Consider the following 26,685-nt stretch of genomic DNA (forward strand, 5'->3'; position numbering starts at 1 on the left):
TTCCTGTGCAGTCTTATTGTAGCCATTAATACAATCATTCAAATCAGTTGGCTCTGTTGCCTGTTAGAATTTAATTTGCAGATTTATTTTGCCTCAGGCGCGTTCCGTCAGCCAAAGTCAACACAGTTTAGCAACGTGTGCTCTCGTACGCATGGGGAAGACACAACTAAAGCTTAAACTAACAGTGCTGTAGCAAAAACAAACATGAAAAAAAAATTGAGCCATTGCATCACCAAACTTTACATATATTTCATTTACTTTATTTTCTATATGTGATTTCTTTAGGAGTTTTATTGCAGTTAATATTTCCATTAAAAACATTTGGCAATCCTGGTGTATAGGAAAGAGTGGTGCTTTCTAAAATATAACGCTACGTTACAAAATATCAAGTACACCCTCATTACCACTTTGGGACAACATTCGAGAAATACATATAAATTGTACCATTTAACACAAGTAATTGAATTTCACATTTATTGGTGTCTCAACTCAGATGCTATGTCTTTCAGATCAACTGATGCAAACATCTACAGTATAACAGTCAGTGATATACTGTAGCCTCTATTCAAAAGGAACAAGTAGTCTAGAAGTAGTAAAAAAAAAGAAAAAACACAATACAACATCTGGTAAACATAATTATTTGATAAATGTTGACATTTTATGAGTAAAAAAAAATACAATACGTTTCCGTTTCAGTGCTGAAAAATTCCTAAGTGAATTTCACTGTAATGTGCGATTACATTTGCCACAAACTGGCCTTCATTTTTTTTTTTGCGTTTGTTTTCAAGACAGGCTGATCACAGTTGCGGTTACAGGACAAAGACTGACATTCGATAAACAAACAGAAGAAGTGCAGGGACATTAGCGTGCTCTGATTACAAAGTGCTTAGGCCTTTGGGTATGCAGAGGCCCGATAGAGATCGAGGCAGTTGACTGTGATGAGGGCACCGGTCAGCTGTCGCCACTGTCTGGTGACGGGGTTCTTCATTTTATCCAGAACCAGGTGGAGGTCTTGAATCATGTCTCGGTAACTGTTTCCGTAACGTTGACTCCAGGAGAACAGGAAGTCGTAAGCAGGTTTCCACATCAGCTGTAAGATATTTAGCAACAATAATATGTGTTTTAAAATCCCATGAGCTGCATTTTTTTAAAACAAATCAACAGCTGTAAACAAACATTTGGTAATTTGTTAACACACGACTGATGTGTTTTTTTTTCCAGGGCTGATACTGATTATTAGTAGTCAAGGAGGCAGATAACTGATATTTCAAGCCGATATTCATTTGCAGTAAAAGAGAAAATATTAGCGTCAAAATGTTTAAAATCAATTACGTATGTTAAAACAACTTTTCAAATTTCCAATACTTTGATGGTTTTTCCTTTCATTTGAAACATAAAAGGAATAGACAGCTCTGTTATACATTTTAACAGGGTTTATCAGCATGTGTTACGCTAAATTGAAACCTAAGCAAGTAAATATTTTCCTGAAGTTTTCTATTATAAATAAAGTTATACAAAATGTCAACATCATTTTTTAATTGTGTGTGTGTGTGTTTTATAAATGTAATTTTAAAAGAATAAAAAGTGTAGAGAGTTCCCGCAGTGTCAGCATCATCTTTTATAGTGGAAATTTAAATCAATACAAAAATGAAAAGTTACATGTCTCTCATTGAGCGACAAATGCATGTAAATGTAGCTAATTTGGAGTCAGGTTTGTCAAAGGTTTCAAAAGATCTTCACAGACATGTTCAAAATGTATTTTTGACAAATAAAAACTGACTCTGAACATCTTACAAATCCTAATGAAAACCCCAAATTGCATGCATTCACCGTTCAGTGAGATACCATCTATATCGGCCTGCAGAATTATCAAAAGGCCGATGCCGATATTTTTCCAAATGCCAAATATCGGCAGCGATAATCGGCCCGGCCGATAATCGATCTATCCCTACTACAAACTGAGGTAACAAATATTTGCGTTAACCACAACTTAATATATATCAAGCCTTGAAATAAACAGTGACAAATCGTTTTAGCATTTAGCTAATTTGACACAAACAAAAGTGCCCAAACTGTCCAAAGTCGCTCCACCTATAACACTGACAATGAAAGCGAACACCTTATTATAAACCAGAGTATCATCAAAATAACCGCGCTTCAGAAAAACTGGAAGATTGATTAACCGACCTTAGGCCCAACTTCTCCATTCATTCCTCTGTGTGGTTCCTCATAGAAAGCAATCTGAGCACTGGTCAGCTTTCTCGTCTTGTCTGCAAGCTCCCGCCATCGAATCCCCAGCTCCACAGCGGTGGACAGGATCACCGTATTCTGAATCAGCTGGGCCACCAGATTGATGCTGGCCATCTTTAACAGACCCTTCAAGGACAAACACAACAGTACGTTGCTAGAGTGAGATTACTGAGAGGTCTTGTTGGTGCGGACTTTTCTTCTACTTACAGCCATGAGTTCGTGAAGGAATTTCTTGCCGCTATTCTCGGCGTGGCAGTCTTCCTTCAGCTTTTCCAGCACGCAGGCCACCTTATCAGCCTCCGTTTCAGCAAATCTGCGAGTGATGCTGTCCAGCGACAGATCGTAATAACCTAAAGCGTCCGCGAGACCCCTCCAGTTGGTTATGTGCTCTGTGACGAGCGTCTGGATGGCAGAGTACATGTATGTAAGCTTTGTGAAGGGCTGAGTCATGTTGTCCAGGAGGACCGCCGTGGTCACGCGAATGCCAGTAAAGTCAATCACTTGATCCGCCGTGATGAGCTTGACATTTTTGCAATGGACCAAACCGGTTCTGCCCCTGAGGAATCCGATGTACCACTCCTTTGCCTTTGAATTCCCCACTGATCGAACAGTTGACTTGGATAGGAGAGCCACGGTGTCCCCCTTGAAGTACTCCAATAGGTAGTCCACACGGGACTGACGGAGAACTGACTTCAGGGCCACGCCGTACCATTTTAAGTTCACGGGTCCGTTTTTAAAAACAGGGAAATCTGGCACCTGGTCCTCAGGAATAGAGGACGTTCTTGACATCTCGACAACTTTTCTACTTGTCTGATTGGACATGCGTTTTTCACATCGAATGGGTGCTGCAGGAGGCGAAGGAACTTCAAAGCACGCAACGGTTGTAGAGTTCGATTCGGTTACTTTGAGGTCTAACTGAAAAGAATTTATGTCTTGACTGCTGGCATAAGATAAGGCCACTGGCAGATGCAACACTGTCCCTATTTTCAGCTGACTCTGCCTCACTTCTTTCACCTTGTCCTCAAGCCGTATTTTAAACATGGAGTCTTTGATACCAGTGGTGACAAGCAGGTCACGCAGGTTGTCGGTCCGAAGGTGATGCGCTCCCCAGAGCTGCAACACGAGCGGTGGCACTTTGTTTCCTCTACAAATATCTGAAAAGGGAAGCTTTGACGGTACCTCCTCGTGACAACAGACGACTATTACTACCTTAAAAGATGGATGGATGTACCTGGGGCCATAAACGGCCACCGTAATTTGGCGGTGAAGGTAATCCCAGACTGACAAAGCCGGGGACTGAACGGCGGAGGCCTCTGCGACTGCTATCACGTAAAAATGCGTCTTCGGCTGCTGGAGCTTCATCTGCATCATGTTCTTGAAAATGTCACAGTCGTTCACTCTAACGTAGGGTCCTTCCCGTTTGTAAGACAAGAGTCCGACCACTGTGGTCAAGACTTGGCTTAATGGGTCGCTCCTCACCTCTCCGGACAGCTTTATCTTCAGTGAGATTGGACCCTTTGTGTTGATGTTGCTGAGCACTACTTCCAGAAGAGGACTCATCGTGGTGACGTAGTTGTTGTTGAGTCCAGGAGGCGGGTCAAGCATTGCCTTCAGGGTTACTTCCTGAATTTCCCCAGGAGGGACGTGGCCTTCTGGGACACAAATGCTCATTTCAGAGTCTGGCAGGTGGACTGTACCTCCATCATGGCCGATCTTGCAGATGACCTGAAAGTTTGTTGCCTGAGTCTGAGCCCATCCAGGACTCTGGCTTATCAGATTTAGGTCCAGGCAAGAGCGAGTTAACTGCCGGTGGCTCAGCCAAGCCATCTTATACGCTTCTCGATCGTTTTTTAGCCACTCAAAATCAGGATTTAGAACAGGCTGTGGCGGTTTATAGCTGCCCCCCCTCTTTGGTGCCTTCCTCTCAAAATATCCATTCAGGATGTCGCTGGCACTTCTCCATCCCCCAGATTTGTTGTTAGCGTTGTCTTTCTTTTCCAGAAAGTTGCCCTCATCTGAACATATGCTAATGGTGTCCCCATTTTCTGTATCCGGTTTGTTTATAGTCTCTGGGAATGTGTCGCATGTGTTGGAAATAAGCTTATCTGAGTTGTTGTGTACAATGTCATCTAAGAAAGGATTAGACCCAGACAACTGGTTCCAAAATGGATTTTCTCTTGACTTGTCATAGCTCGTAGGCAAATTTCCATCTATTAAAAAGAAATGAGTTCATCAGTAATTCTCCTTTGAAGACTTACCTTAACCCTTGGGCATTATTTGACCATTTTTTGGCTTTTTGTTGGTTCTGACCAAGCCATTTCAAAATAAAATAACGCCCAGGGGTTAAATGATATTGCTGACAATATAAAGACCTTACCATTCAAAACATTTTCCTCCAGATCAATCAGTGTCCCCTCAGATTTGCTTCTTACAAGACTCCCTGCACATGGCAAGGAGTTTGCCATATTTTCATCTGTAAATGTTAAAAAAAAAAAACATACTGTGGTTAGAAGATAAGGAGTCTGAAAAGAGCTGCTAAGATGAAGCAGCAATGTTGCAGGTCTGTCAAATAGCCCTGTTAAACATGAAAAAAAAACCTATATATATTTATATTAGGGGTGTGAATTGCCTAGTACCTGGCGATTCGATTCGTATCATGATTCATAGGTCACGATTCGATTCGATACCGATTCATCCCGATACGAATCTATACATTGATTATTGCGCTTTTTTTTTTTAACTCAAATTTAGAAATGACTAACCAGTAAACTTGTACATGTACACTGTAAGATTTGTTTAAAAATGTATTTATTTATCTGAAAATTCAGGTTTATAACTGAGCCACTGCATTTAACAAACAGGTTGCAGTCTGTTTCATGTTTGAACAGCACTGAAATAAAATATTATGGCTTAATGTTACATTAATATAACATTCTTCCATGCTTAATGTGCAAATCCTAACCCTAAATAAGACGTTTTGTTGAATATTCCCCCCAAAAAATTGATGTTTAAAAATCGATTCGGCCGCATATTGAATCGATTTGAGAATTGCGTGCTGTAATATCGCGATATATTGCCAAATCGATTTTTTCTAACACCCCTAATAGAGAGAGAGAGAGAGAGCGAGAGAGAGAGAGAGAGAGAGAGATCACATTACTTCTTCCAGATGCACTACAGAGTCAGCTAATTTAGATTTAATCAACAAAAACACCTTCCTACCAGTGGTGTACAGTGGAACCTCCAAACTGTGACTGTGAAATTGCAAATGACTTCAGTGTTGTTCTTTTTTTAACACAAGATGTCACTATTGGATTCTTTAACATGTTGTGATACTTTTCTCTCTTTTTTTTAACACTTGGTTTCATGATGGTGACAGTTTGACCCAATAGATTGTGTAACTGTTTATTATGTCCTGTAATGTGATACTAACTAATAAAAAGCATTCCATAATGGATTGTCTGATGCCCAATGTTACCTTTAACAACAAAATTTAATTCTAAACTGTTTTACTCTCAATTTGATAAGTTAGTCACGTTATTTAAATAAAAATATTATATAAATAAATAGTAACATTTCATTAAAAATAGCTTTGAATATTTATTGTTTAATGTTTTATATGTATGAAGAAAGTATCTTGTTGATTGAAAAGGTGAGATGAAAAGTAAATATCAGCATTTGCTTAGGCTACATAACCTACATGCAGCATTGGTCAACGATTTGAGAAAAATTATCCGCAAAGTAGTCACAAGAACAAATGCCTGTCAGATATGGCCCAGGTGTAAACATTTCACAGAAAACAACAAATCCACCCAAACCATCATCACGTTAATTTTCACAGTGCAGACAACCTGTCCGTCTCTTTTGCAGAGAAACTGTACCCAAAGTGGAAGAAAGCCCCAGTTGTCAATGTGTCACTTGTTGGTGTGAAAAGGATTCAATCCATTCATGACATGTCACAGTGAGTCAGTAATGTGCTTTCTTACAACCAGTGCACAAAAACAGGTTGGTCTTGTCAGACATTATGAAGTTCTCTTTTCTCCGAGCCTCTAGTTTGACATCAAAGTGTCCATAAATGTACAAAATGTCTATTCTTAACACTGTATTTAGCTAATGATCTCAGCAAATGTATTAAAACAGACATTTTTATAATATTTGAATACAATTCAAATGAATACAATTTCAGGGCACGAAGCAGCTAAACTGTATAACCGTCTCGACAGGTGTTTGTGTGTCTAGTGGTTACACATTAATGACATTTAAACTACATCTGTCTCTTCAGGATAGAGACATAGTGTATACAAACGTGTATGAAATATTAAAACAAATCTCTCACCGTCGGCATGAGATGTTTGTAGTTTTTCCTCGCTGTCAGAAAAAGAGTCCGCTCCACAAACATTGACACTTTGTTTTTAGACTTGCGAAGCGTGTCCTCGTCACGGTTCCGTTCTGCCCTCATGCACGCTAAGCATGCTGGGATGGTGAGTCTGAAGTGGGACACGTTAACGTGGCAGAGAACGGTCCTTTCCTCGTTACGGTACTACAACTCCCACAATGCACCTTTGTGTTTACGCACCGTATCTTGCAACACCTGAAACTGAGCGACGGTTTCGAGAGCTTCCAGATAAGCGTGCGGCTGACGAGCGATGTCATACAGGAAGGCAATAAATAAACACGTGTGATTAATGCAAATTACTGGATATTGAATTTGAGAGAGAAAAAGGTAGAACGCAGGAAATGATGCTATTCTAGTATGTTTTCCAAGAATGCTAAGTAGCTGTGTTAAGTTTATTTTTTCCCCCAAAATTGATTTTTCTCTGTTTGTTTGCATTGCTTCTTCATGTGATAAAATCCCAAACGAAGGTTAACTGGAGTTAATCCAGTCAAGGACAGCAACTGCTATCTAATTAACCACTTACTCATTAACTACATGAATGCCTGCTGGGTTTATAAAGCAGCAAAATAGTTGCTGCACAGCAAGTTAGTGTGGCTTTTCATTTAAAAACATGTTTTTCTATACAACGAAAATTCTGTTATACAAGACTACACCTAATGACATCTTGTGTCAGAATAAAGATAATAAATCAAATACAGACTGCACTACATTTACTAAAGGGTGGAATTGAACTAGTGTGCAATTTACATCATATACAAGGGGGTAAAATCATTTATTATAACTTGGATTCAAAAGCATTTGTGGCTGACTTCACCTCTTTTGAAACCTAACACCTTGAAACTCTACTTTGAAACCTTATACCGTCTATGAAACCATAACACTTGCCTTTAAACCCATATATATACTGTATAAACAAAAAAGCTTATCCTGTCCTACCCCCTACTATAACTGAATGTAAAAGAGTTCATCTTGGAAGCTGTTATTGAAAGTGAAGTGATGATAGGGATTTGTGTGGAGCTGTGTGTGTCAGTGATTTGGAAAGGTTTTAGAAATGTTTCAGTGTTGGAGGTGAACATTACTGGCATATACAATATAAACAGATAAATTAATCAACGTTTAAATATAAAACAAATAAAAAACAAACTCAGTGCAAAATACAAGTCCATATCTCCCCATGTGTCATGTGACGGATATAATACGTATTTAAATGTGTTTGATATAGTTGTACTTCTGTACTATACTGACCCTTTTTTCTTTTCTTTTCTTATTTTTTTTTTTAAATAATAATTTGTTCATATGATCACGCGTCTTTGGCTGCCGGCCCATGTTGCATGCAGTTGACAACATCCTCTATTGACAATTCCGAGCTTATACTTCACAGTCAAAATGGCGGTCAACTCGGTGTACTCTTCGCTCATTGAAAAACATTGACTTTGGGTCTTTGCAACTTGTGTAATTGGATTCGTGAGGATTATTTTGATTTGAAAATGTGATGAAATATCGTTTGACTAATGACTACTGCAACAATCTACCTGGTTTGTATGATAGTCACAAGCAAAAGCAATACGCCGTTTGTTTTCACCTTATAAGCATTTGCATTGCGTTGCATTGGGGCAATATCAGAAATGCCCGGATGCTGTTCGGAATTGTCCAACAGTACATTGCACCATACACTGTAAATAAAATAACTGATCTTTGTTGAAATGCTGCTCCCTTGTGGCTAAATTGATGTTCTGATATTCTCATAGAATGCACATATGCTAATTATGATTTAAATAAATTGTGTACATTTTTTAATGGGTAATATTTTAAACACATCCTTAATCTATCTGCTTCCTTAAGAAAATACAACTAATTTAATGATGGAACACGAATGTGATGCATACACTTATTTACTTTCTCTACACTCATTTGGATATTTGGTAAAAAAACAACAACATTTGAACGCTTTTCAACATTTGATGAACGTACACAACGTTGCTTTGTGTATGTTTGTTTTGTCGTGTTTTCAGTTAGCAAGCAAATTGATGTCATGGCTCAACGTGAAGGTGTTGTCACTTGTGAGCCACATGGTGGTGCCATTTCTCTAACATTCGTTTCATCCTCAACGGCTAATCTTTTTGCTTTTCACCAAGCCAAGTTTTTCAAATTTCAAAACTAATTTTACCATGTGAACTATGATAAAAAGCAGACCTCACTAGTGGGTTACCTTGATAAATGCTCACTGAGCTGAAGTCACGCAAGATTTGCTGATGTGCACCATAATTATTTTTTTTTCTGTTTTTTTTCTCTCTAAAATGTTGTTGACTTCAATTGTATTACTTTTAGCGCACGTGCCTTTGGAGATGATGAGTGTTGCCCCCTTGAGCGGTTTGCTAACAGGAAGCAGACTCACATCTCAAATTCATGTTCATAATATTTCTACATGTTGAATGGGGTTAGAAACTATAACAGAGTTATATTAAATTTTCATTTTGTCACTATTCTAATTTCACTTCATTTGTGCAAAACTTATTCTTCATTCATTTCAAATTTGTGTTCAGCAACGTAGGATATACCATAAAGTTGTGTATCCACCTGTTGCTATATACCAGAATAAGTCATAGCTACTTTATGTTAAATTAAACAGACCCAGATTTTGAGTCAATTGAGTATTTGTTGTTTTTCTAGCAAGTTTTTCTGATGTAAAATGGATGCCAAAAGTTAAATAAATGCATTTAAATGGAGCCCTATCATGAAGACGCAAAAAGACACTTTTATTTTACATCTTGAATACTTTTCCATTGCAACTCGCCATTTGATTGTTTCACTCAATTCAACAGGTGAGGATGTTACCAAAATCAATCTAAATTGCTGACAACTTTGAAAATAGCATTCGCTGTCATAGTTGGTACAATTACTCGGACTTGTTTTGCCCAAGCTTCGAGTGTTATCCAATTGTCTGTAGGTCAAGATGGCTCCGTTTGATGGCAGTGGCAGTTAGCAAGTCTGTGATTTTGTCTGTGAAAGAAGTTGGAGGAGTTGATCTTGAAACCGTTCTCTCTGTGTTCCAATTGGCTGGTAACACTGTTACTGCTCTGTTCTTCACCCATGATCGACAGCTCAGCCCTCTGATCATGGCTTTCTCCTCGCGACCTTGTGGAGAGCAGGTGATGATGATGATGTCATCAGGATGCTGACTGCAGATGGCTTGAGAAGATCTCAATTGACCATCATGTATAACTTCATATGCTTTTTTTTTTTTCAAGAATATTTTTTTAAATAGCTATCATCCATGTTTAATTATTTTTTGTCCTATCTAGTATTTAGGCAAACAATAAATGACATTAACTTTCATTTAATCAAAATCTATTTTCACTGTTTTGGTGTGGATGCATTTTCACTTCAACATCATCCTGTTGTAAGTAAGAGTCCTCACTTGCACATAAAGATACTAGCTTTAAATAATATCAAAAATATATAGTGTTGGTACACCTAATAAAGTGGTAATTATGATTATTTTTTTAATAAATTATGTTGCTTAAGTTTAAAGTGTCGAGTCCTATACAAATGTGCAGTCTGTTACCTATAAAGGCGGCCTCGTGTCTCCTTCATAGAACCCCCCCCCCCCCCAAAAAAACATTGCATAATTTAGTGTTATGTTTGAAAACCAAACTTGATTTAATTGTGTTTTGTCAGCATCCAAAACTTACTAATCACAATTTATGTGGTCTGCCAAAACATTTTGAACGATAGAGGGCGCTAAAAGGTTGCATATTGAAAGTAGAAGTTTCAACTTCACTGTTTGCTCCTTCTTCTTAAAAAGGTTTATAGGTCACTTTAAAAGCAGTTTTCCCGATATCGCATTTTTTTGTATGAATGTTTAAATGTCACCTTTTAACTAGTGCACTCTTTTTTGTTTCGTACAATCTGCCATTAGAGTTCTTGAAGTTTTTGTTACATCAACTCATATCTCCTCTTGCATTGCAACACAAATATAGAGCAGAGTAAGTTTAATGCGTCTTGAGGTTTATAATCACCATAATAAAGAAAAAGTTGAAGTGAAATTTAAAACATTTCAATAAAAAAAACATGGGTGTTTTTACTTTGTGTTCAGATAATGCACTAGAAATTAATTGTTTTCAAGCATTCATATAAAATAAAGTGGAACTTCGAGCCTAAGCCCAATTTTATAACCCAAAGCCGCCCTTTTAAAATATCAAATTTAAATTACAGGTTAAATATGCATTTAGTGTTAATTGCAGCATTTATTCGCAAGACTCGCGGGATGCCCCCCAATCTCCCCCACCCCACCCCGCCGCGCATGCATATTTTCAAATGTATAAAATGTGTACACAATTTTATCGTCATATTTCTGTTCAAACATGACTGCGCATCGAACAGTGTAATATGGATTAAATACCTAATTTAAATGGATGTCTCGCAGTCGCAGTAGGCCTAAACATTTTCAGTATCAGTATAACTTTTTTTTTTATGGCGCATGAATAAGAATTCAGAAGGTAACATTCACAACAAGAATCTTTTTTCAATGACGTTAAACCTACATGTAATAAAATCCTTGCACTCACACACAGAGATGCTCTTATATCGACCTGAAGGAATTTCCTAATTTAAATTCAACCAATAAATTGCGATATTATTTTTTTTCTGATTGTTAAAACCACCTACCGCTAAGTTGTTCGTTTTATTTCAAATTAATGAACAAAAATAAGACCTTCTTCATATGAAATACTGCTTATCAAGGGGAAAAAAGTAACAGACTTTAAAAATGCTCTGAAATAACGAATGATTATAACAAAAAAATAAATATATATATCGGTTTCATTGCCAATGATTTAATCGACCCAACAAAGTGACTCTGAGTCCATACTGACTTTATTGAGTGGCTTACATAAAAAGCCATTCTCAGAAGGAGGAAAAAAAAAGGATATCATTGTAAAATTAAAATCACTTTACAACATGCTTACTTAAATAAAATAAAAATAAAAACAAAACAAAAAACAAGAGTGGGTAAACAGTAACTCATTTCCCAACCTTACAAATCAATCCAAAAGTGCGCCTAATGAAAGCCCCCTAAATACAAGAAAAGTCGTGGTTAAATAGAACTCCTCACAATACATTTTATATCATGTCAAAGCAAAAAAAAACAAAAACAAAAAAAAAAACAATTCAAAGTACATCTCCGTATATTTTCAAATATTTACTAGAGTTCATATACAACTAGAAATAGCTATACAAAATCGTCTCCTGGACAAATACAATACTCACCTTTGACATGGGCGTATATTCTAACCTACATGGTTCAATATTTACAGCGCATTTTGCAGTCATATAAGGGACCTCCTCAACTGCAAACTTGCCTTGACGCACATGTTGACTGGACAGAAAGTGTGAGTGTGTTTGTGTGTATGTGTGTGTGTGTGTGTGTGTAACGATCAGATAGGCTATATAACAAAACGATATTCATACTCCATTTATCTCATACCGAACTATGTTAATCTCTCCTTCTTATTTTTAAAGTGCCAGAGTTTGCCCGTGAACAAAATGTATGACAGCACAACTTTTTGCAGCCACTCCAAAAAATACATAATAAGGCATGAATCAAACTTTTTTTTTTCTCACTACACGAAGATATTTCTATTGGAACAGCAACATGTCAATAAAAAAAAGAAGTGTATATTCTGTTTTCTCAATAAATGACATATGGTGGAGCATTGCAATGTGTGTTCACTATCACGTCGTTACCCAATAATGCACAGGCCTAAATTTCCCCAACTAAAGACATGAAGCTTCGTACATTAAAATGTATTCATAGTGTGCAGGCATAATATCTCAATAAAATACACTTATGGAGAATTGTGCATTGAGAATTGCCCAATTTTTTTGTGGATTATTTTTGGAATAAATGCAATGTATCATTGTGAATACATCCATACAGGGGGGAAAAAAAGTGCAGGCCTATTTTCTCAATAAAAGACATTGATGCGCAGCAAAAACGGTACTTTTAAAATATCCGCAGTTACATTTTTGGGAGCTGATTTAACTCATGAAGTATAATTTTAACATTTTCAGAATTAAATGGTGTCCAGAGTAGATGCTGTTGGTGTTAAATTAGATCTGCATTTAACACTTTCAAAAATGTTGTTTTAACTATATTTATTATGAACCAATACACATTTGAAGTGTTAAATGTAACTATAGGTGTTGACTTAACACTGCCAATTTTGCTGTGTACACGAAGTTACACATTAATGTCTCTACAGAAAAAAATGTGAAGACTAAGCCTTTAAAAAAAAAATCATTATAAAGTTAATTATACTGAAAATGTATGGGCTTATTTTCTTCATAAATGACAATTATTTTGCACATAGGCCCATTTTAAATTATATGTTTGTGCATAAATGTTATGCACTATCTAGTCCTTACAAAAAATTTAAAAAAAAATTGTAGGCCTGTTTTGACCACTTAAACGACATGAAGTATTGTGCACTTTTGTGTCCTTATGGGGAAATGCTTGGGCTCATTTTCTTAATAAATGGCATTTTTGTACATCCACCCTGGCATGTCCCTGTATTGGGAAATGTATAGGCCTATTTTTTTTATTAATGAGAGTTACGCGGTTGCATTTTGAGAACCAAAGTATAACTTAAGAAATGTGTTGGCCTGTAAATGAAAAACATCCACCTGTATAAGTCACAGAAAATTCTAAAGGCCTGACGATGGCAAATTGTGCACACACTCGTCTCGTGTCCTTATTGAGAAACCTATTTTCCCCTTTTAAATGACATACGTGATGGCGCATTACGCACACAGTAAGTACAATAATGTCCACCCCTGTCATGTCCTCGCAGAACATCGGCGACATTTTCTTGTGGTTCCCACACTTTTTACGTCAAGCAAGCAGAGTTAAAGGCCGTTCATGCCCACCACGCCCTGCCTCCCCTCAGCGGGGTGCAACAGGTCCGGCGAGTGGCACGGGGGGCTCCCCGGCGCGCTGTGCTCACTGTCGGTATCGCTCCCCCTCTTGCCCCCGCTGCCCCCGGAGCCCGAACCGGCCGACCCACCGGCGCTGTGAGTCTTGACGTGCTTACTCAGGTGGTCGCTTCGCATAAACCTCTTGTTGCACACCGGACAGGCGAACCTTTTCTCCCCGGTGTGCGTGCGTAAGTGTCGCTGGAGCTCGTCGGAGCGCGTGAACCTCTTGCCGCAAAAGAGCCAGTTGCACACGAACGGCCGCTCGCCGGTGTGCCACCGCAAGTGCGCCTTGAGGTGGGACGTTTTGCCGTAAACCTTCCCGCAGCCGGGGATGTGACAACTGTGGAGGCCCTTCCTGCGGAGGCTGGCGCCGGCCGGTCCCAGCCTCTCCGCCTCCTGGCAGTTCGGACAGTCGCAGGTGGCTCGGCCCGAGTAGCGCCGCGCAGATGACCTCGGGGACGCCGCTAAGGAGGCGGGCGGGCCCCCGGAGAGCATGGTGCCCCCCGCACCGGTTAACGGGGATGGGCTTGTGTCCGGGTAAGAGGAGAGCACCGGTTTGAAGCCGTCCATCAGGTGCTGGCCGGTGGTCAACAGGTGCGGAGAGGGGTTTGTACTAAAGGCAGAGTGACTTAAAGTGGAATATTCAGAATTATATCCACCCAGGGGGGAGTGCAAGGACGTCTGGAGTCCACCGGAATGTAACGAGGTCTGTAGTGCAGCTCCGTTGGGGTTCTGGACGTCAATCCAGCCGGCTCCCACGTCCCACCACGCGGACGCCCCCGTGGTGCCCACCTCTCCCGCCGGGATGCCGGGATGAGACGACTTGAACCATGACTCGTACGGGTGCGCCACACTCATCCTCGGGTAGATGCCCTGCAGGCTGTCCACGGACGTGTGCACCTTGGAGATGAACACCGGCTGGTGGCTCGATTCCTGGGAGCCGTTCGACACGGACGCTTGGAACACGGAGTAGTCGTTCCCAAAGTGGGAGCCGGGCGAGGCGCCGGACGTGAGGGAGAAGGCGCTGGAGCCCGTCGAACCGTTGGAGCCGAACGAGTCCGAGATGCCCGAGCCGTTGCGGGACACCCCGAAGCCGGGCAGGCCGGAGCCCAGGCTGCAGCTGCTGGCGGCGGCTCGCTTCCACGGGTGGAAGCCTTTCCCGAAAGAGGAGGAATTATCCGAAATGGTGGAAGGCGAAGGGCTCGGACTCCCGATTTTGTTACATGTTGCAGCTAACATGGCTAAAGGAGTCGATCCCAACCTCGGCTCCTCCTGAGGGGACACGAAAGCAGCAAGTTAGTTACTCAACAGCATACGAACAACAAAAAGACGTTTTTAATCAATTTCTGCACCTGCGTACCTGCTGGACAAACTTTGACAAACAAGAGAAGCGCACAACTTTTATCCCATCTACCGAAAATAGAAGCTAATCACTGCCTTTGCTGTAACTTTGCCCCCAGATTTTAAAAGTGTAATCCTATAGCCAAGCAGGAGAGGAGCAGCCAATGACAAGAACTAATTGAAGCAGTAAGAAAGTCCTTTTCGGAGACTCACCCCTAGAAGTGAAGTTGCCATCACACACAAAAAAACACAGCCCTCCTCTGAGGATCTTTTTATATTTATGAATCCGAGCAGTGTTTTTTTTCTTTTTCTTTTTCCTTTCTTTCTTTCTTTTTTTTTCAGAGGTGCGCAATACAATGATGCGTTCCGCCCATTCTTCCACGGTCCCGCGGCTCCTCTCCGGCTTTGAAGTGGCGCTGTGACACGGACGTCCAATCAGCGGCTCTGGCGTGCCGCGCGGCCGCCGCACGGCCCCCGTGAGGTCATCAATAGACAGGGCTCTCCACCCCCCAGGCCGCCCCCTCCATAATAAAAGACAGCGGAAGGAAGGTAAAGTTAAATGAGAGTGAATAAGGAGGGAGGAATTAGGGGGCCACTTATTGAATTTTTTTTCTCTTTTTTTACAGAACATCACTTTCCATAAATTAGAAGAATATACGGATGAGCAGGGCGTCAATTAAAGTTTTTCATAAAAAAAAATATCACTCTTTTTTTTGCTTGTCTGCATCATTATGAACTGCACATTTAAGCATTTTAAGATTTTTTTTTAAATCATCCCATGGCAGCTTTTGCACTTAAAACTCGCATTTTCATTCTTTAACTTAATATACACAAACTCAAGCAGCATTGGCTACAAAGGATGCTTTGTTCTCCACCTGTGTGATCCTATATTGAAATAGCTTTCATATAATTGACGTCAATTATGTTGGCGCTTTTGATGACTTGATGGCACACATTTTCAAAATTAAATAAAAATAGCCCTTCAAGCAAATATGGATAATATTGGCGTCTGGATTATTTATGGAAATACGCAATTGCATGGTTCAAATTGGACATCGAATATAAATGTTGCTTCTCTTGAATGGGGTTCATCACATTGCACGCTGACATTTTTTTTTCAAAGGTACTGTTTGTTACGTAATAAGAAGTTGGGGGCAAAAGCGTTGAGATGCACGCCACTCTCGTTCGTCTCTATTTTGCATGCAGCGCGCACTGGAAGCCTACATTTCATTTGAATTTCAAATTTAATAACACGGGAGGTTTTTAATCATCCTCACTTTTATTTGTTTGATATTAACATGCTTATTGACCGGCTCTGTTGACCAGCTTGGTCATTACAGGACAGGGAAAAGTTAATTAAAACGACCAGGGATTATTCATCACATCATCTGCCTTGGCCATGTCGCTTCCTTTATTACACAACGTGATAGATGGACCGCCTGATTAATTCTTGTGTTTCTACCATTGGACACCAGCGTTTCCCCCTCGTATTAATTCACACTACTTTGCTCGCAGGTGTATTAAAAAAAAAAGGCAACATTATTTTGTAAAATGATGTCATAAAGGTGCAAATGTTGATTAAAAACGGATTTAAATGACATTGCATCACGTTTTACACGTGTTGATAATAGGGTAGAAAGTATTCAAAATGTAATGCTCGATATACATTTTTATTATTATTATCATTAGGCCTCTATGTATTTTTAATTAAAAACAAAACTACACATTTTCTTTACAGAATAAAAACTATATAAATACATCGAATTTCGTTGTTTACTGCGTATTCATTAGGACGCCCAATGGCGATTTAGACGCGACAAAACAGATAAACGATTTTGGCTGGGAATATTCATTTGAGATGAATACAAAAATGCGACACTAATAAAAAATAAAATAAACAAAAGCTACATACCGTTCTCCCCAGCTCCGTTGTGCGCCGTCAGTTGTCTTTGCGCACGGCACAACCCGATGCAGACTGTATGGGGCAGTGTGACTGTGCACCGTGCACATAAATGATACACTTGTATTTCCCTTTGCTCTAAGTTGGGAGACAGTCTGCCAACCCCCTCTATTAGAATATGCAAAATTGATCGCCTGAAAAAAAATGAGGTAAATATATGTAATAAGAAATAAATATGTGTATAATTATGTATAATTGGGTGTGATTCCGTTTTAAAAAAAAATCCATTATAGCCATGTGTGAGTCCTGCACATGAGGCTGTGGTGCAAGGGGGTGTGTAGAGGGGGAGTGTGGGGGTGCCTTAGTGACAAATTAGCAAGTGATCATTGCAGCAAGGCCCGGGTCAAAGGTCAGCGTGACAGCCAGCATGTTGCTTGTGCTCATGCTCTGGAGGACAAGCAATGCATGGGAATAAAATATAATATTGTGTAATCCGCATCTTCATCGGCCTGTTGCGTTTGTGTTCACAAGGTGCACAGGTTGCCGCGATGGCTGTAACTGTAAGCCGCCCTCAACAGATGTCCCCATTGAAGGCTTTCTTTGGGGGCTATATTACCGCCATGACATCAAACTCAAAACCTGTCCCCTTGGCTGCCATAATGAGCGACTTATTCTGGGCCGCTGAGCACGAACAAAGTAGGCGCAATAATGCGTGGGGCACAATCGCTCCACGCACAAAACAACTGGGGCCGTGGCTGCAGACACTACACTTTGATGAGAAGCTTTGCCTTCAAAGTGGCTTGTTGTGGGGGAAAGAAGAAAAACAAACCTGGGGTCATCACTTGTGACTATAAAGTCCTACATAATCAACTTTTTTGCTCAATACAGGCGTTTTTTTTTTTTTTAGAAAATAGAGTTTGACTTGCATTCTGAGGTGTAAAATATTGATGAAAATCTGGATGTCAATACAGGTCCTCAATTTATGAAAATCTCAACAGTTTTAGAGGCTATGATTGACTGCTGTAGTATATATATTTTTTGTGATAATTTGATATTTTATGGTCTGCGTGAAAGTGTTTTGCATACAAATACTGTAATTACGACTTTTGTGCTGCAAAAAAGTAAGTGATCAGAAATCTGATTTATTTGCCAAGTATGTAAAAACGCAAAAATAATGTCTCTTCACTGTTACAACCCATTCGAGAATCATGAAAAATAACAATGACTAACTAACAGAGGGAGGCAGAACGTGAAGCCTGGCGGTTCGCTACCTAGCGCCCAAAGTTTCTCTGATTGAAAAAAGGAAAAATATGAAAAAAGAGGGGGGGTCCAATATGTGCTCCCTTAATACATTGTCCATGTTTGTCAGAGGAAGTTATAAATACTGCTGGTGCTGCAAGACATCATCAGAGCAGCTGCAAGAGATTGATTTCACTTAATTGTTATTAATTCATTACAGATATATTTTCATCCATCTATATCAGTAACATATAGTGACAGACAGAACAATTAAATGCTCTTCCATTAGATGGCGTAAGGTACAATAAACTTGTTGGCATTCGTACAACAAAAACAAGTCATTCTTCCTGCAGGCATAGCAGTCTAATTAAACAGGTCCAAATTTCACACTGAGTACGTACATTTTTGTAAATTGAGATGAGATCATCATGATTTCAGTAGTCGTTAAGTTTTGTGACAGCTTTGTTTGTTGGTGTGACATGATTTATTTTTTTTGCAAAGTCTGGTGACCCAATTGGTATTTAGCCTTCATCCTGATTCCCTAATAGAGACATCTACTTTTTAGTGTAAAAAAAAAAATCAGTTTATGGATGTTCTTTTCAAGCACAGATTCAGAATCTGAACTTTGTTGCTAACCAAAACAGCAGCACTAGAGTATATAATCAGTGATGAATTAAAATGTGGCAACCGGTTCTTGAGTTACATGGCAAAGGGGGTGTAAGAACAGATTCAAAATTTTGTAAAGTAATGTCAAGGTTTGGAACCGCTGACATCCATAAACGACTGAATGAATGGATGAATTTATCATCAATGTAATATCATGCTCTGTTGTTTGTTGTTGTGCTTCTCCACCGGCAGCTTTGGTGGGAAGAGCAGATGTCCATGTGCACAGAGAGCTGCCAAGAAGACCAGAAAAAAAAACGGCATGCTCAGACACAAGGGCCCCAAATGGTGTGACAAAGGATGCGCAGGAAGGCCCTCTCCGCCTGGGTGAGCCCCAGAGAGGGTCTCCTCCTCTGCCAGCCTGTGCGAGCCAAAGCCTTGTGCTCCTCACCAGGACGTGAGGTGAGACGACAATATGCAAACAAACACGCATGCATGAGCAAACATTATGTGCGGATGCAAATGAAGGTGAAATAAGTACTTTTTAAATTAATTAATTAATTAATTAATTAAAAATATATGTATGGTGTTAAAATGTATTTTTTTAATTACAATAATGTCATGTTATGTTGTAGTGCACAAAATGTTGGAACTAGTGTTGTTCCGATACCGATACCAGTATCGGGAGAGGCCCCGATACTGCATAAAAACTGTGGTATCGGCATCGGCAAGTACTAACAAGTAACATGCCAATACCATTATTTTTGACACTAATATAGGATTTTATAGGACTTGTGTCTTGCTTGTGCGCGACATTCACTGATGTGTGACGTGTTCACTGCATGCCGAGCTAAGATATCCCATTGGAAAAAAAAACAACCTAGGTATCGGTACGGTATCGGAATTGGTGTCAGGGGCCAAAAATGGTATCAAAACAACACAAGTTGGAACTACACATTATCAATGGCTAAAGATTACTCAAAATAGTAAAAAAAAACAATAGGCAATAAAAAACAAAAAACAAAAACAACAATATATATATATATTTTTATTTATTTATTTATTTATTTATTTTTATTTTATTTTTTATTTTTTATTTATTTTTATTTTTATTTTTATTTTTATTTTTATTTTTATTTTTATTTTTATTTTTATTTTTATTTTTATTTTTATTTTTATTTTTATTTTTATTTTTATTTCTATTTTTATTTTTATTTTTATTTTTATTTTTATTTTTTTTCTTGGTATACTGGATAACGTACACATAAAAAAATAAAAAATAAAGTAAGCAGTTACTTTATTTTGATTTGCTTGTGTATGTAAATTATTCTCCATCCATTCAAGTTGACCGTGTCATGAGGCCTTGACCGTGTTCCAAGCACAGGTGTGCCGCCTGGCCCAAAGTGAAAGGTGTGCACTGAACCATAAACAATGATATAAATGTCTGACACATAAAATGGCTAGTTAACAGTCTTTTGACTGCTCTAACCTCTCAGCCTTTTGTCGAGTATCGATCAGCCAGCTGTTCCCGGCTTTGTGCGTCAAGACGGGAGCTTCTGGTTCCTCCCGCGCGGATGAATGAGATCTGCCAAACTACTTTCCTCCTCATCTATAGGACGATCTGTCGCAACAAAGAAAGACTGAAATAGAGAGCAGAGTCTCCGCTGCGCTTGTAATCCATTTTATGCAATTCATATGGTTTCATAAAGCTACACAGTAAGTTTTGTAGGGCAAATTTTACTCTGAAAAAGTCTATTTTTGGCCCCAGTCTCAACACAGTAAACTTAACACTCGGAAGAGAGTAAAATATTATATACAATTTAAAAAAATAATAATAATAAAAATCGCTCAAGGGTTCAGAAATAAGCCCACAACCAGCATGAGCCACTTGAGCTATGCCACATATGTTATTGCGATTTTTATTCTCCACACTTTTTTTTGCTGTGAAACAACTCCCCACATAATACTTCCGATTTACACCATTCAAATTTGAACTTGCTTCAAAAATTCTTGCCTCCTGGGGTATATATATATCGCCTGATTCCACATTACTTACAGTATTCGCACAATTTAATTGAACTGATATTGAACTTTTTCCACTTTCCACGCCCACTTCCATACATACAACGGATTCTCATTGCCTTGTCTGACCCTATGAATTGGCGCACTTGTAAAAGTGCATTGCCCAGTAACCAGGAGGTTGCAGGTTCAAATCCAACCTCTAACTTTCCATTGCAAATATGTTCATGCTTGTTATGCTAAGTGATATAGATGTGTACCAACTGACTATAGTATCAGGAAATGGACTATAATTTAATTGAAAAGATTTATGCACATGCATTCAAATCTTAGCACTCAGCTTTTCAGCATTCCAATGTAATTTCTGCAGAAATTGCACTTTGTCTAGTTTATTTAAAAATATTTTATTCTCTTCTACTCGAGTTTAGACTGGGATCGAATATAGTCTTTTTAGAGTTTTATTCTACAAAATTTAGTGTGTATGGAGTAAAGAACTAGGGATGATCGAGTACTGATATCAGGTATCGATATCGAGCTGATACCTGGCCTTATTTCAAGGTAGCGGTACCCGCGACGGCGGTCAATATGGCCATTTTATGCTCAGGAACTACATATTACAAATTATAGTAGAGAAAATGCTATATTGGGACAACTAGGCCATTCTTTTAAATTATCTGTTAGTTTTTTGGGCCAAATTTTTATGTGCAAAAAGTACTTAGTAGTAAAAGTAAAGCGGTCTGAAAAAACCAAACAACAAAAATTTATATAATGTCTTTTTTTTTTGTCCACTGAATGTTTAATGTCAAGCAGCATTTTTTGGTTTATGCTAATATGGTGTCTTTTTTATAAGTTGCTATGTTTTTGGTTGGCATGGAAACGTGTACCTGGTCAAATGGCCAGGCCTAATCTGTCTCTCATAATTGCATGCTAATAGCAAACGTGTTTAAAATTGAGGCGTGACGGATCTTGTCACTCAACTACGTCAAGATAGGCCGTTAATGATCCATCCTGGCTGCTGCCAATCGAAGACGGCAGCCAGACGTGGTCGTATAGCTCATGTAAGGCCTCGGCGCTGCCTCAGTCTTACAAATGATTCTTCCTCTATTAACAAAATTAAATGTGTGGAATAATTTATGTGTGCCTGTTGGATGTTATGATCCGCTTCCCCCGTGATAGATTGCAATGTTTGTTTATCATAAACCCAGATAACTGCACCGCCTGGCGTGACTGCTGCATCTCTTCTTATTGACTTTGACTGAGGCCAACGTTGCACTTTGTCAGCAGCCGTGGAAACGAGACAGGCGGCCGAGGCGCTCGTACAAAGTGGGGTACTTAGGATTAGCATCGGCTCTTCAAGTTTCACTAATTATCCCGCTGGAGGCATTCTTTCTCGCCGTGCGCGGGTGTCACCTCTCGAGTGCGACCGGACGGGTTGGCGGGCGGGTGGGGTGGTGGGGGTTTGCCCTCGAGAAGCGCAAGACAGAGAAATGTTTGCTTTTCTGTTATGTCATCCGAGCAGGCGCAAGAGGAAGACAAACTGGTTGTGTTTGCTGAGCCCTGCTGAGGCTTGCACACAAACACACGTCTCCTTGGAATCTTTTCAACTGTGGATGTGATAACAAAACAAACAGAAAAGGGGGGCAATTACCAAGCATGAGTGTTGAGTGATGAGCAAACATGGCGACTTGATGGCGGCATGTGTTGTTATCAAGTGTTCATCAAACTGTGAAAATATACTTAATCATATTTATCCTTAGTTTTAATTGAGGTTCATTATGGCGGTAGAGTTGCAGCTTCTAACTGAATTTCTCCGCTCTTAGAATGATGACACAAACACGCGTCTCCTTGGAATCTTTTCAACACTGGTTGTGATCACAAATTACACACACAAAAAGGTGTGCATAACACGGCTGCTTAGTGATAAGGAAATACTGTGATGACAGTACATGTTGTTGAAAGATAAACGGCCACTTTATGATACACATGGCCACTAAAAATAATTATGCACTTTTTTGATCGACAGTGATGGAGAGGAATTCATTTAGTAATATGTTTATTATTGGGGCGTGCTTGTGGTACAGCTCTCACTATGATATACAATACAGTATAATACTCGGCCATTAGATGAGATGCTAAGGGCACCAAAAATTGGTTAAAATTTCACCTTCAATACAATTATATTTAAATTATTACTACACTGTAAAAAAAAGAGTCACATTTACTTGAAAAAAAAACTAGTCATTTTTTCACTCAGAAATTCTAAAAGTAAATTTTACAAAGGTTGAGGAATGAACCGACAACTTTCAGGTTGGGAGCCACTCTACCACCTGAGCCATGTCACTCCTACTGAGTGTTAATATACTGATGGTGTCAGGCAAGTCCCGTTTTTGGTCTTATTTTGGACACCAGCAATGCAGTATAGTGGCAAACAGCAAAGTGGCATGACTCAGGTGGTAGAAGGACTGTCATTTAATTAAATTTTTTTAATAAACTGGTAATATGTACTCAAGACTCTCCTTGTAAAATTTTATTAGAATTTCTGAGTGGAAAAAACGTTTCTTGTTTTTTTCAAGTAAATATTACTCTCTCTCTCTCGTTTTTTTTTTTTTACGGAGCTTACTTACTTTTCAAGTTAAAAGAAAAGAGGAGTACATTAGAATTATTAAAAATGTTTTAAATAATAAAATTTATAATAAAATATTTTATATTAAATTGCAATAAAGGCATTTAGACATATTAACTTTTTAATATTAAACTAAGAAGTTAAAACAACAATGGCAACCTTATTTGTTGTGGAGAAAAGTGCAGCAGAGCTGATTATAATTTATCGGGAGCTCATCAGGGATTTAAACCTGAGACCTCTCGCATGTCAAGTGAAAATCATACCTCTTGTAGATTTTTCTCAAAGCAATAAAAGAAAAACATTGCTTCATCACCAACTAAAAGCCAGATCAAATTTTCAGTGGGAAAAAATAAATTAAAGAAGGGGCATCGACGCACACATTAAAATTATTTTTGGTTTGTCCAATAAAGTTAGATGTTGCAACAGGAAATCACACACATGATTTGTTAGACAGGAATTAAACAGTCATGAAATTAATAAAATGTTCCATTTTATATTTTAAATGGTGTGACATTATCAAATTAATTAAAAGAAAAGTTAAAAATTCCTCTTCTTTTGTAAGAGTATGTAAATCGTGGTTGAAGGGAGGCGCCATGTAAAATCTCGCCTCGGGCACCACATTGACTAGGGCGGGTGATCACAACAATAGACATATTTTTAAATGACACCTTTGACTTGATTATGATTACCTTGGTAACGGCTGACTTTTTGCTACAGCGCTTGTATTGGTTTTCATTAGTGTGCATTTGTACCTACCGTAATGTTGTGCAGTGTATTTCAGCAAATGACTTCAATCAGATAACCCAATCTATTGCAACTTTTTTTAAAAACTTTTTTTGTAACAATTTATTTATTTTTTTTACTGTTAATTCTGTCAATTATTTAGGACGTCCATCCATCATGGAAAGCTTTCTACAATGGTCACACCAGATGATGGTTGGTCATACCACTAAATATTTTCAACTTAAATCAAAGTCATGAAGCTAACAAAACAAAACAAGCTAGCTAGCTAGCCACACAAATAAAATTATAATGGAAATTTGTTTCAGGTCATACCACGTGAAGTCCAAATATGACCACATATTTGAGGCAGCACAAACCCGATAGCTGCTCCCATGGATTCTTGACTGTCTTGTGGATGATCCAAATTTCTGTCTTTAAATTTATTTCAAAATAAAAGTTCCAAATTCTTTATTTTTGGTCGCACCACATGATAATTCATATAATGGGCAACCAACACAAGAGCAACTATAGTAATGAATATTACTTTAAGCTCTATTCCGGTGCAATGTTCGATGAGTATGGATCTCCTACTCAGCAGAGAAAACAATGCTTTAATTAAGAGTCTCTCCGATTTCCCTGAGGAGGGATTGTCTGCTTCCATTAACTTAGTTTATCATATAATAAAGAGGTTGCCTTGTCCTTCGTCACCCAGACAATTGGATTTAATCAGCCAGTGGGCCTTTCATTGCTGATAATTTATGCTAAATTGACAAGGGTGGAGGATGTCGCACAAAATCATTATGACAGGGCTCATGTCGCTGCCTGTCAAAGTCTACTTTTAGCCCGGCGTCTCCACTCATGGCAGATAGGTTGTCAGAAAGGTAAATAACTAACTCTTTGGTGCTCCAAAAAGATATGGATGTTATTCGAGCAAAGCAACCCAATTAAAAAAGGAAAGGTTAACAAGCAACAGCAGTTATAAAATGAACAAAATAGACTTGCCAGGCCAGTAACAGTGAAGCTTTACGCTGTGCTTATACAGTAAAAGTAATCAACAGGTTCCAATACAAATCTATAGAGGATCAACAATAAAACACCATAATAAAACGAAAACAATTCAGGCTTTTGAGCAAGCAATATATATATATTTTTTAAATGTTAAATTAGTTTCATCTTTGCAAGTATAAAAGTACAAATTGAGATTCGAAGTAATGGCGAGGCAGTGGATGTGGCTGGGTGAAGGTTGGGTGGGGCCATATTGGACGGCGTACGGGCGTACAATCCGGGATGAGCACGGCGAGGCGAAGCCGTGACACACTCCTCGCCGTGCAATTTAATCACTGTTATACCCAGGCAAGTATTGACAGTTGTCCTGTGGAAGCTATTAAAGTTGCTGTCCAAGGTTAAATGAAATTGCAGTTTATCAAGGCAGCATTGAGAAAATAAGGGAATCTGTTCATGGCCGTTGATTAATGTGGAGCGTGATCAACACAAGGGCTTCATTAAGCTATACATCACGGGGGTAATTTAACATGTCACCCGGCCTGCTGTCGCTCCCCTTCACACGTTTTGTGTACATTGGGAGTGTTTGTTGTGTGTTTATGAGATGAAACGCCATGACCTCACACTTTCTCTCGTTGACGCAATTTGCCGAAAATATGGTGCCATGTTATTTTTAAATGCATTGTGCAGTGGACCCACACATATTTGTCACCATTTTGGAGAGTTTAAAAAAATTTTTTTGGATGATTTTCCCACAAATGTTTTTTTTTTTCAACAGTACAGTACAATATATTTATTCTATTGTAGTGTCTCTTTAATTGAAGAAAATTGAAAATCAAGTTACATGAAGCTAGTAGTCCAGTTGTCAGTGTGCTTTGCTCCCACTCCCGTTTGTGATTTACAGTCAGCGGAAGTGCATTTTATAGATTGTGATTGTGGCGCCCATGTCTAGTTCCGCACCTTTATCTCACAATAGTTTCGCCAAACTAGGACTAGCAACAAGCCATCAAAACGAGCGGAATGTTGCTAAACATATCTATAACAGCCAGTTTGTGTTGTCTAATCTAGTGGTTGAGGGTCAGTAAACTTGGGAATGCTAACTGCTACGCTAGACGCTAACGACCTACGAAGCAGCTGACTTTTTCACCTGTGCACCCGATACCATCAATGTAGCTCTTTTGCTTTGCTGTGCAGTCAAATGTTCATTGTTTTCCACCTGATCGTAGCGCTACAGTCATTTATTATCATCATTATCATCATCAGAATTGTTGACATGTACCTACAGCTTGCTACTGTACATTCTCTTTGTGCATGTTTATCTGTAGCCGTAAACTGTTTGCTAACAATATTTGAAATGTTTGTAAGCGTTTAAAGTGCCATTAAAAATGTTTTGAGATTGTTTGTGATATATTTATGGTTTAAAGGGATACTTGACACATTGAGCCATTTTGAGCAGTAAAAAGTTAATATTTTGTCCAGAATGAATTTGATTATTTTTCATATCAAATTATTACCTATAAAAACTAATTTTTCCACTTGCTGTCGACTGAAGATGAAATAACCGGAACTGCGGCAATAGGTAGCGACCAATCATGGCACAGTTTGCTGACCAAACCC

The 26,685-nt window shown here is 38.9% G+C and overlaps 2 protein-coding genes across 3 annotated transcripts; both read right to left on the minus strand.

Moving 5' to 3' along the window:
- Nucleotides 1-238: 238 nt before the first annotated feature.
- macc1 (MET transcriptional regulator MACC1) lies at nt 239-6,687 on the minus strand. Its single transcript, XM_077576766.1, has 5 exons — nt 6,584-6,687; nt 4,628-4,723; nt 2,458-4,460; nt 2,188-2,376; nt 239-1,090 (listed from the first exon to the last, which is right to left on the minus strand). The coding sequence occupies exons 2-5, from the start codon at nt 4,713-4,715 to the stop codon at nt 887-889; spliced, it is 2,484 nt and encodes an 827-aa protein (XP_077432892.1). The 5' UTR covers nt 4,716-4,723; nt 6,584-6,687; the 3' UTR covers nt 239-886.
- Nucleotides 6,688-11,616: 4,929 nt separating this feature from the next.
- sp8b (sp8 transcription factor b) lies at nt 11,617-15,376 on the minus strand. 2 transcript variants are annotated; one of them, XM_077575930.1, is made up of 2 exons: nt 15,173-15,376; nt 11,617-14,890 (listed from the first exon to the last, which is right to left on the minus strand). In XM_077575930.1, the coding sequence occupies exons 1-2, from the start codon at nt 15,191-15,193 to the stop codon at nt 13,550-13,552; spliced, it is 1,362 nt and encodes a 453-aa protein (XP_077432056.1). In that variant the 5' UTR covers nt 15,194-15,376; the 3' UTR covers nt 11,617-13,549. The 2 variants fall into 2 exon arrangements, with proteins under 2 accessions (XP_077432056.1, XP_077432057.1); XM_077575931.1 differs by lacking the exon at nt 15,173-15,376 and adding an exon at nt 14,979-15,075.
- Nucleotides 15,377-26,685: the final 11,309 nt, after the last annotated feature.

This window comes from Vanacampus margaritifer, chromosome 9 (genome assembly GCF_051991255.1).
Source record: "Vanacampus margaritifer isolate UIUO_Vmar chromosome 9, RoL_Vmar_1.0, whole genome shotgun sequence".
NCBI lineage: Eukaryota > Metazoa > Chordata > Actinopteri > Syngnathiformes > Syngnathidae > Vanacampus > Vanacampus margaritifer.

Excerpts from the sequence above, each read along its gene's own strand:
- macc1 (XM_077576766.1), bottom strand. The coding sequence starts at position 4,715 with ATGGCAAACTCCTTGCCATGTGCAGGGAGTCTTGTAAGAAGCAAATCT. Across the intron at positions 4,461-4,627 it reads GGAGGAAAATGTTTTGAATG|ATGGAAATTTGCCTACGAGC; the intron begins GTAAGGTCTTTA and ends TCTTTTTAATAG. Across the intron at positions 2,377-2,457 it reads TCCTTCACGAACTCATGGCT|GGTCTGTTAAAGATGGCCAG; the intron begins GTAAGTAGAAGA and ends TTGTCCTTGAAG.
- sp8b (XM_077575930.1), bottom strand. The coding sequence starts at position 15,193 with ATGGCAACTTCACTTCTAGGG. Across the intron at positions 14,891-15,172 it reads TGGCAACTTCACTTCTAGGG|GAGGAGCCGAGGTTGGGATC; the intron begins GTGAGTCTCCGA and ends GTGTCCCCTCAG.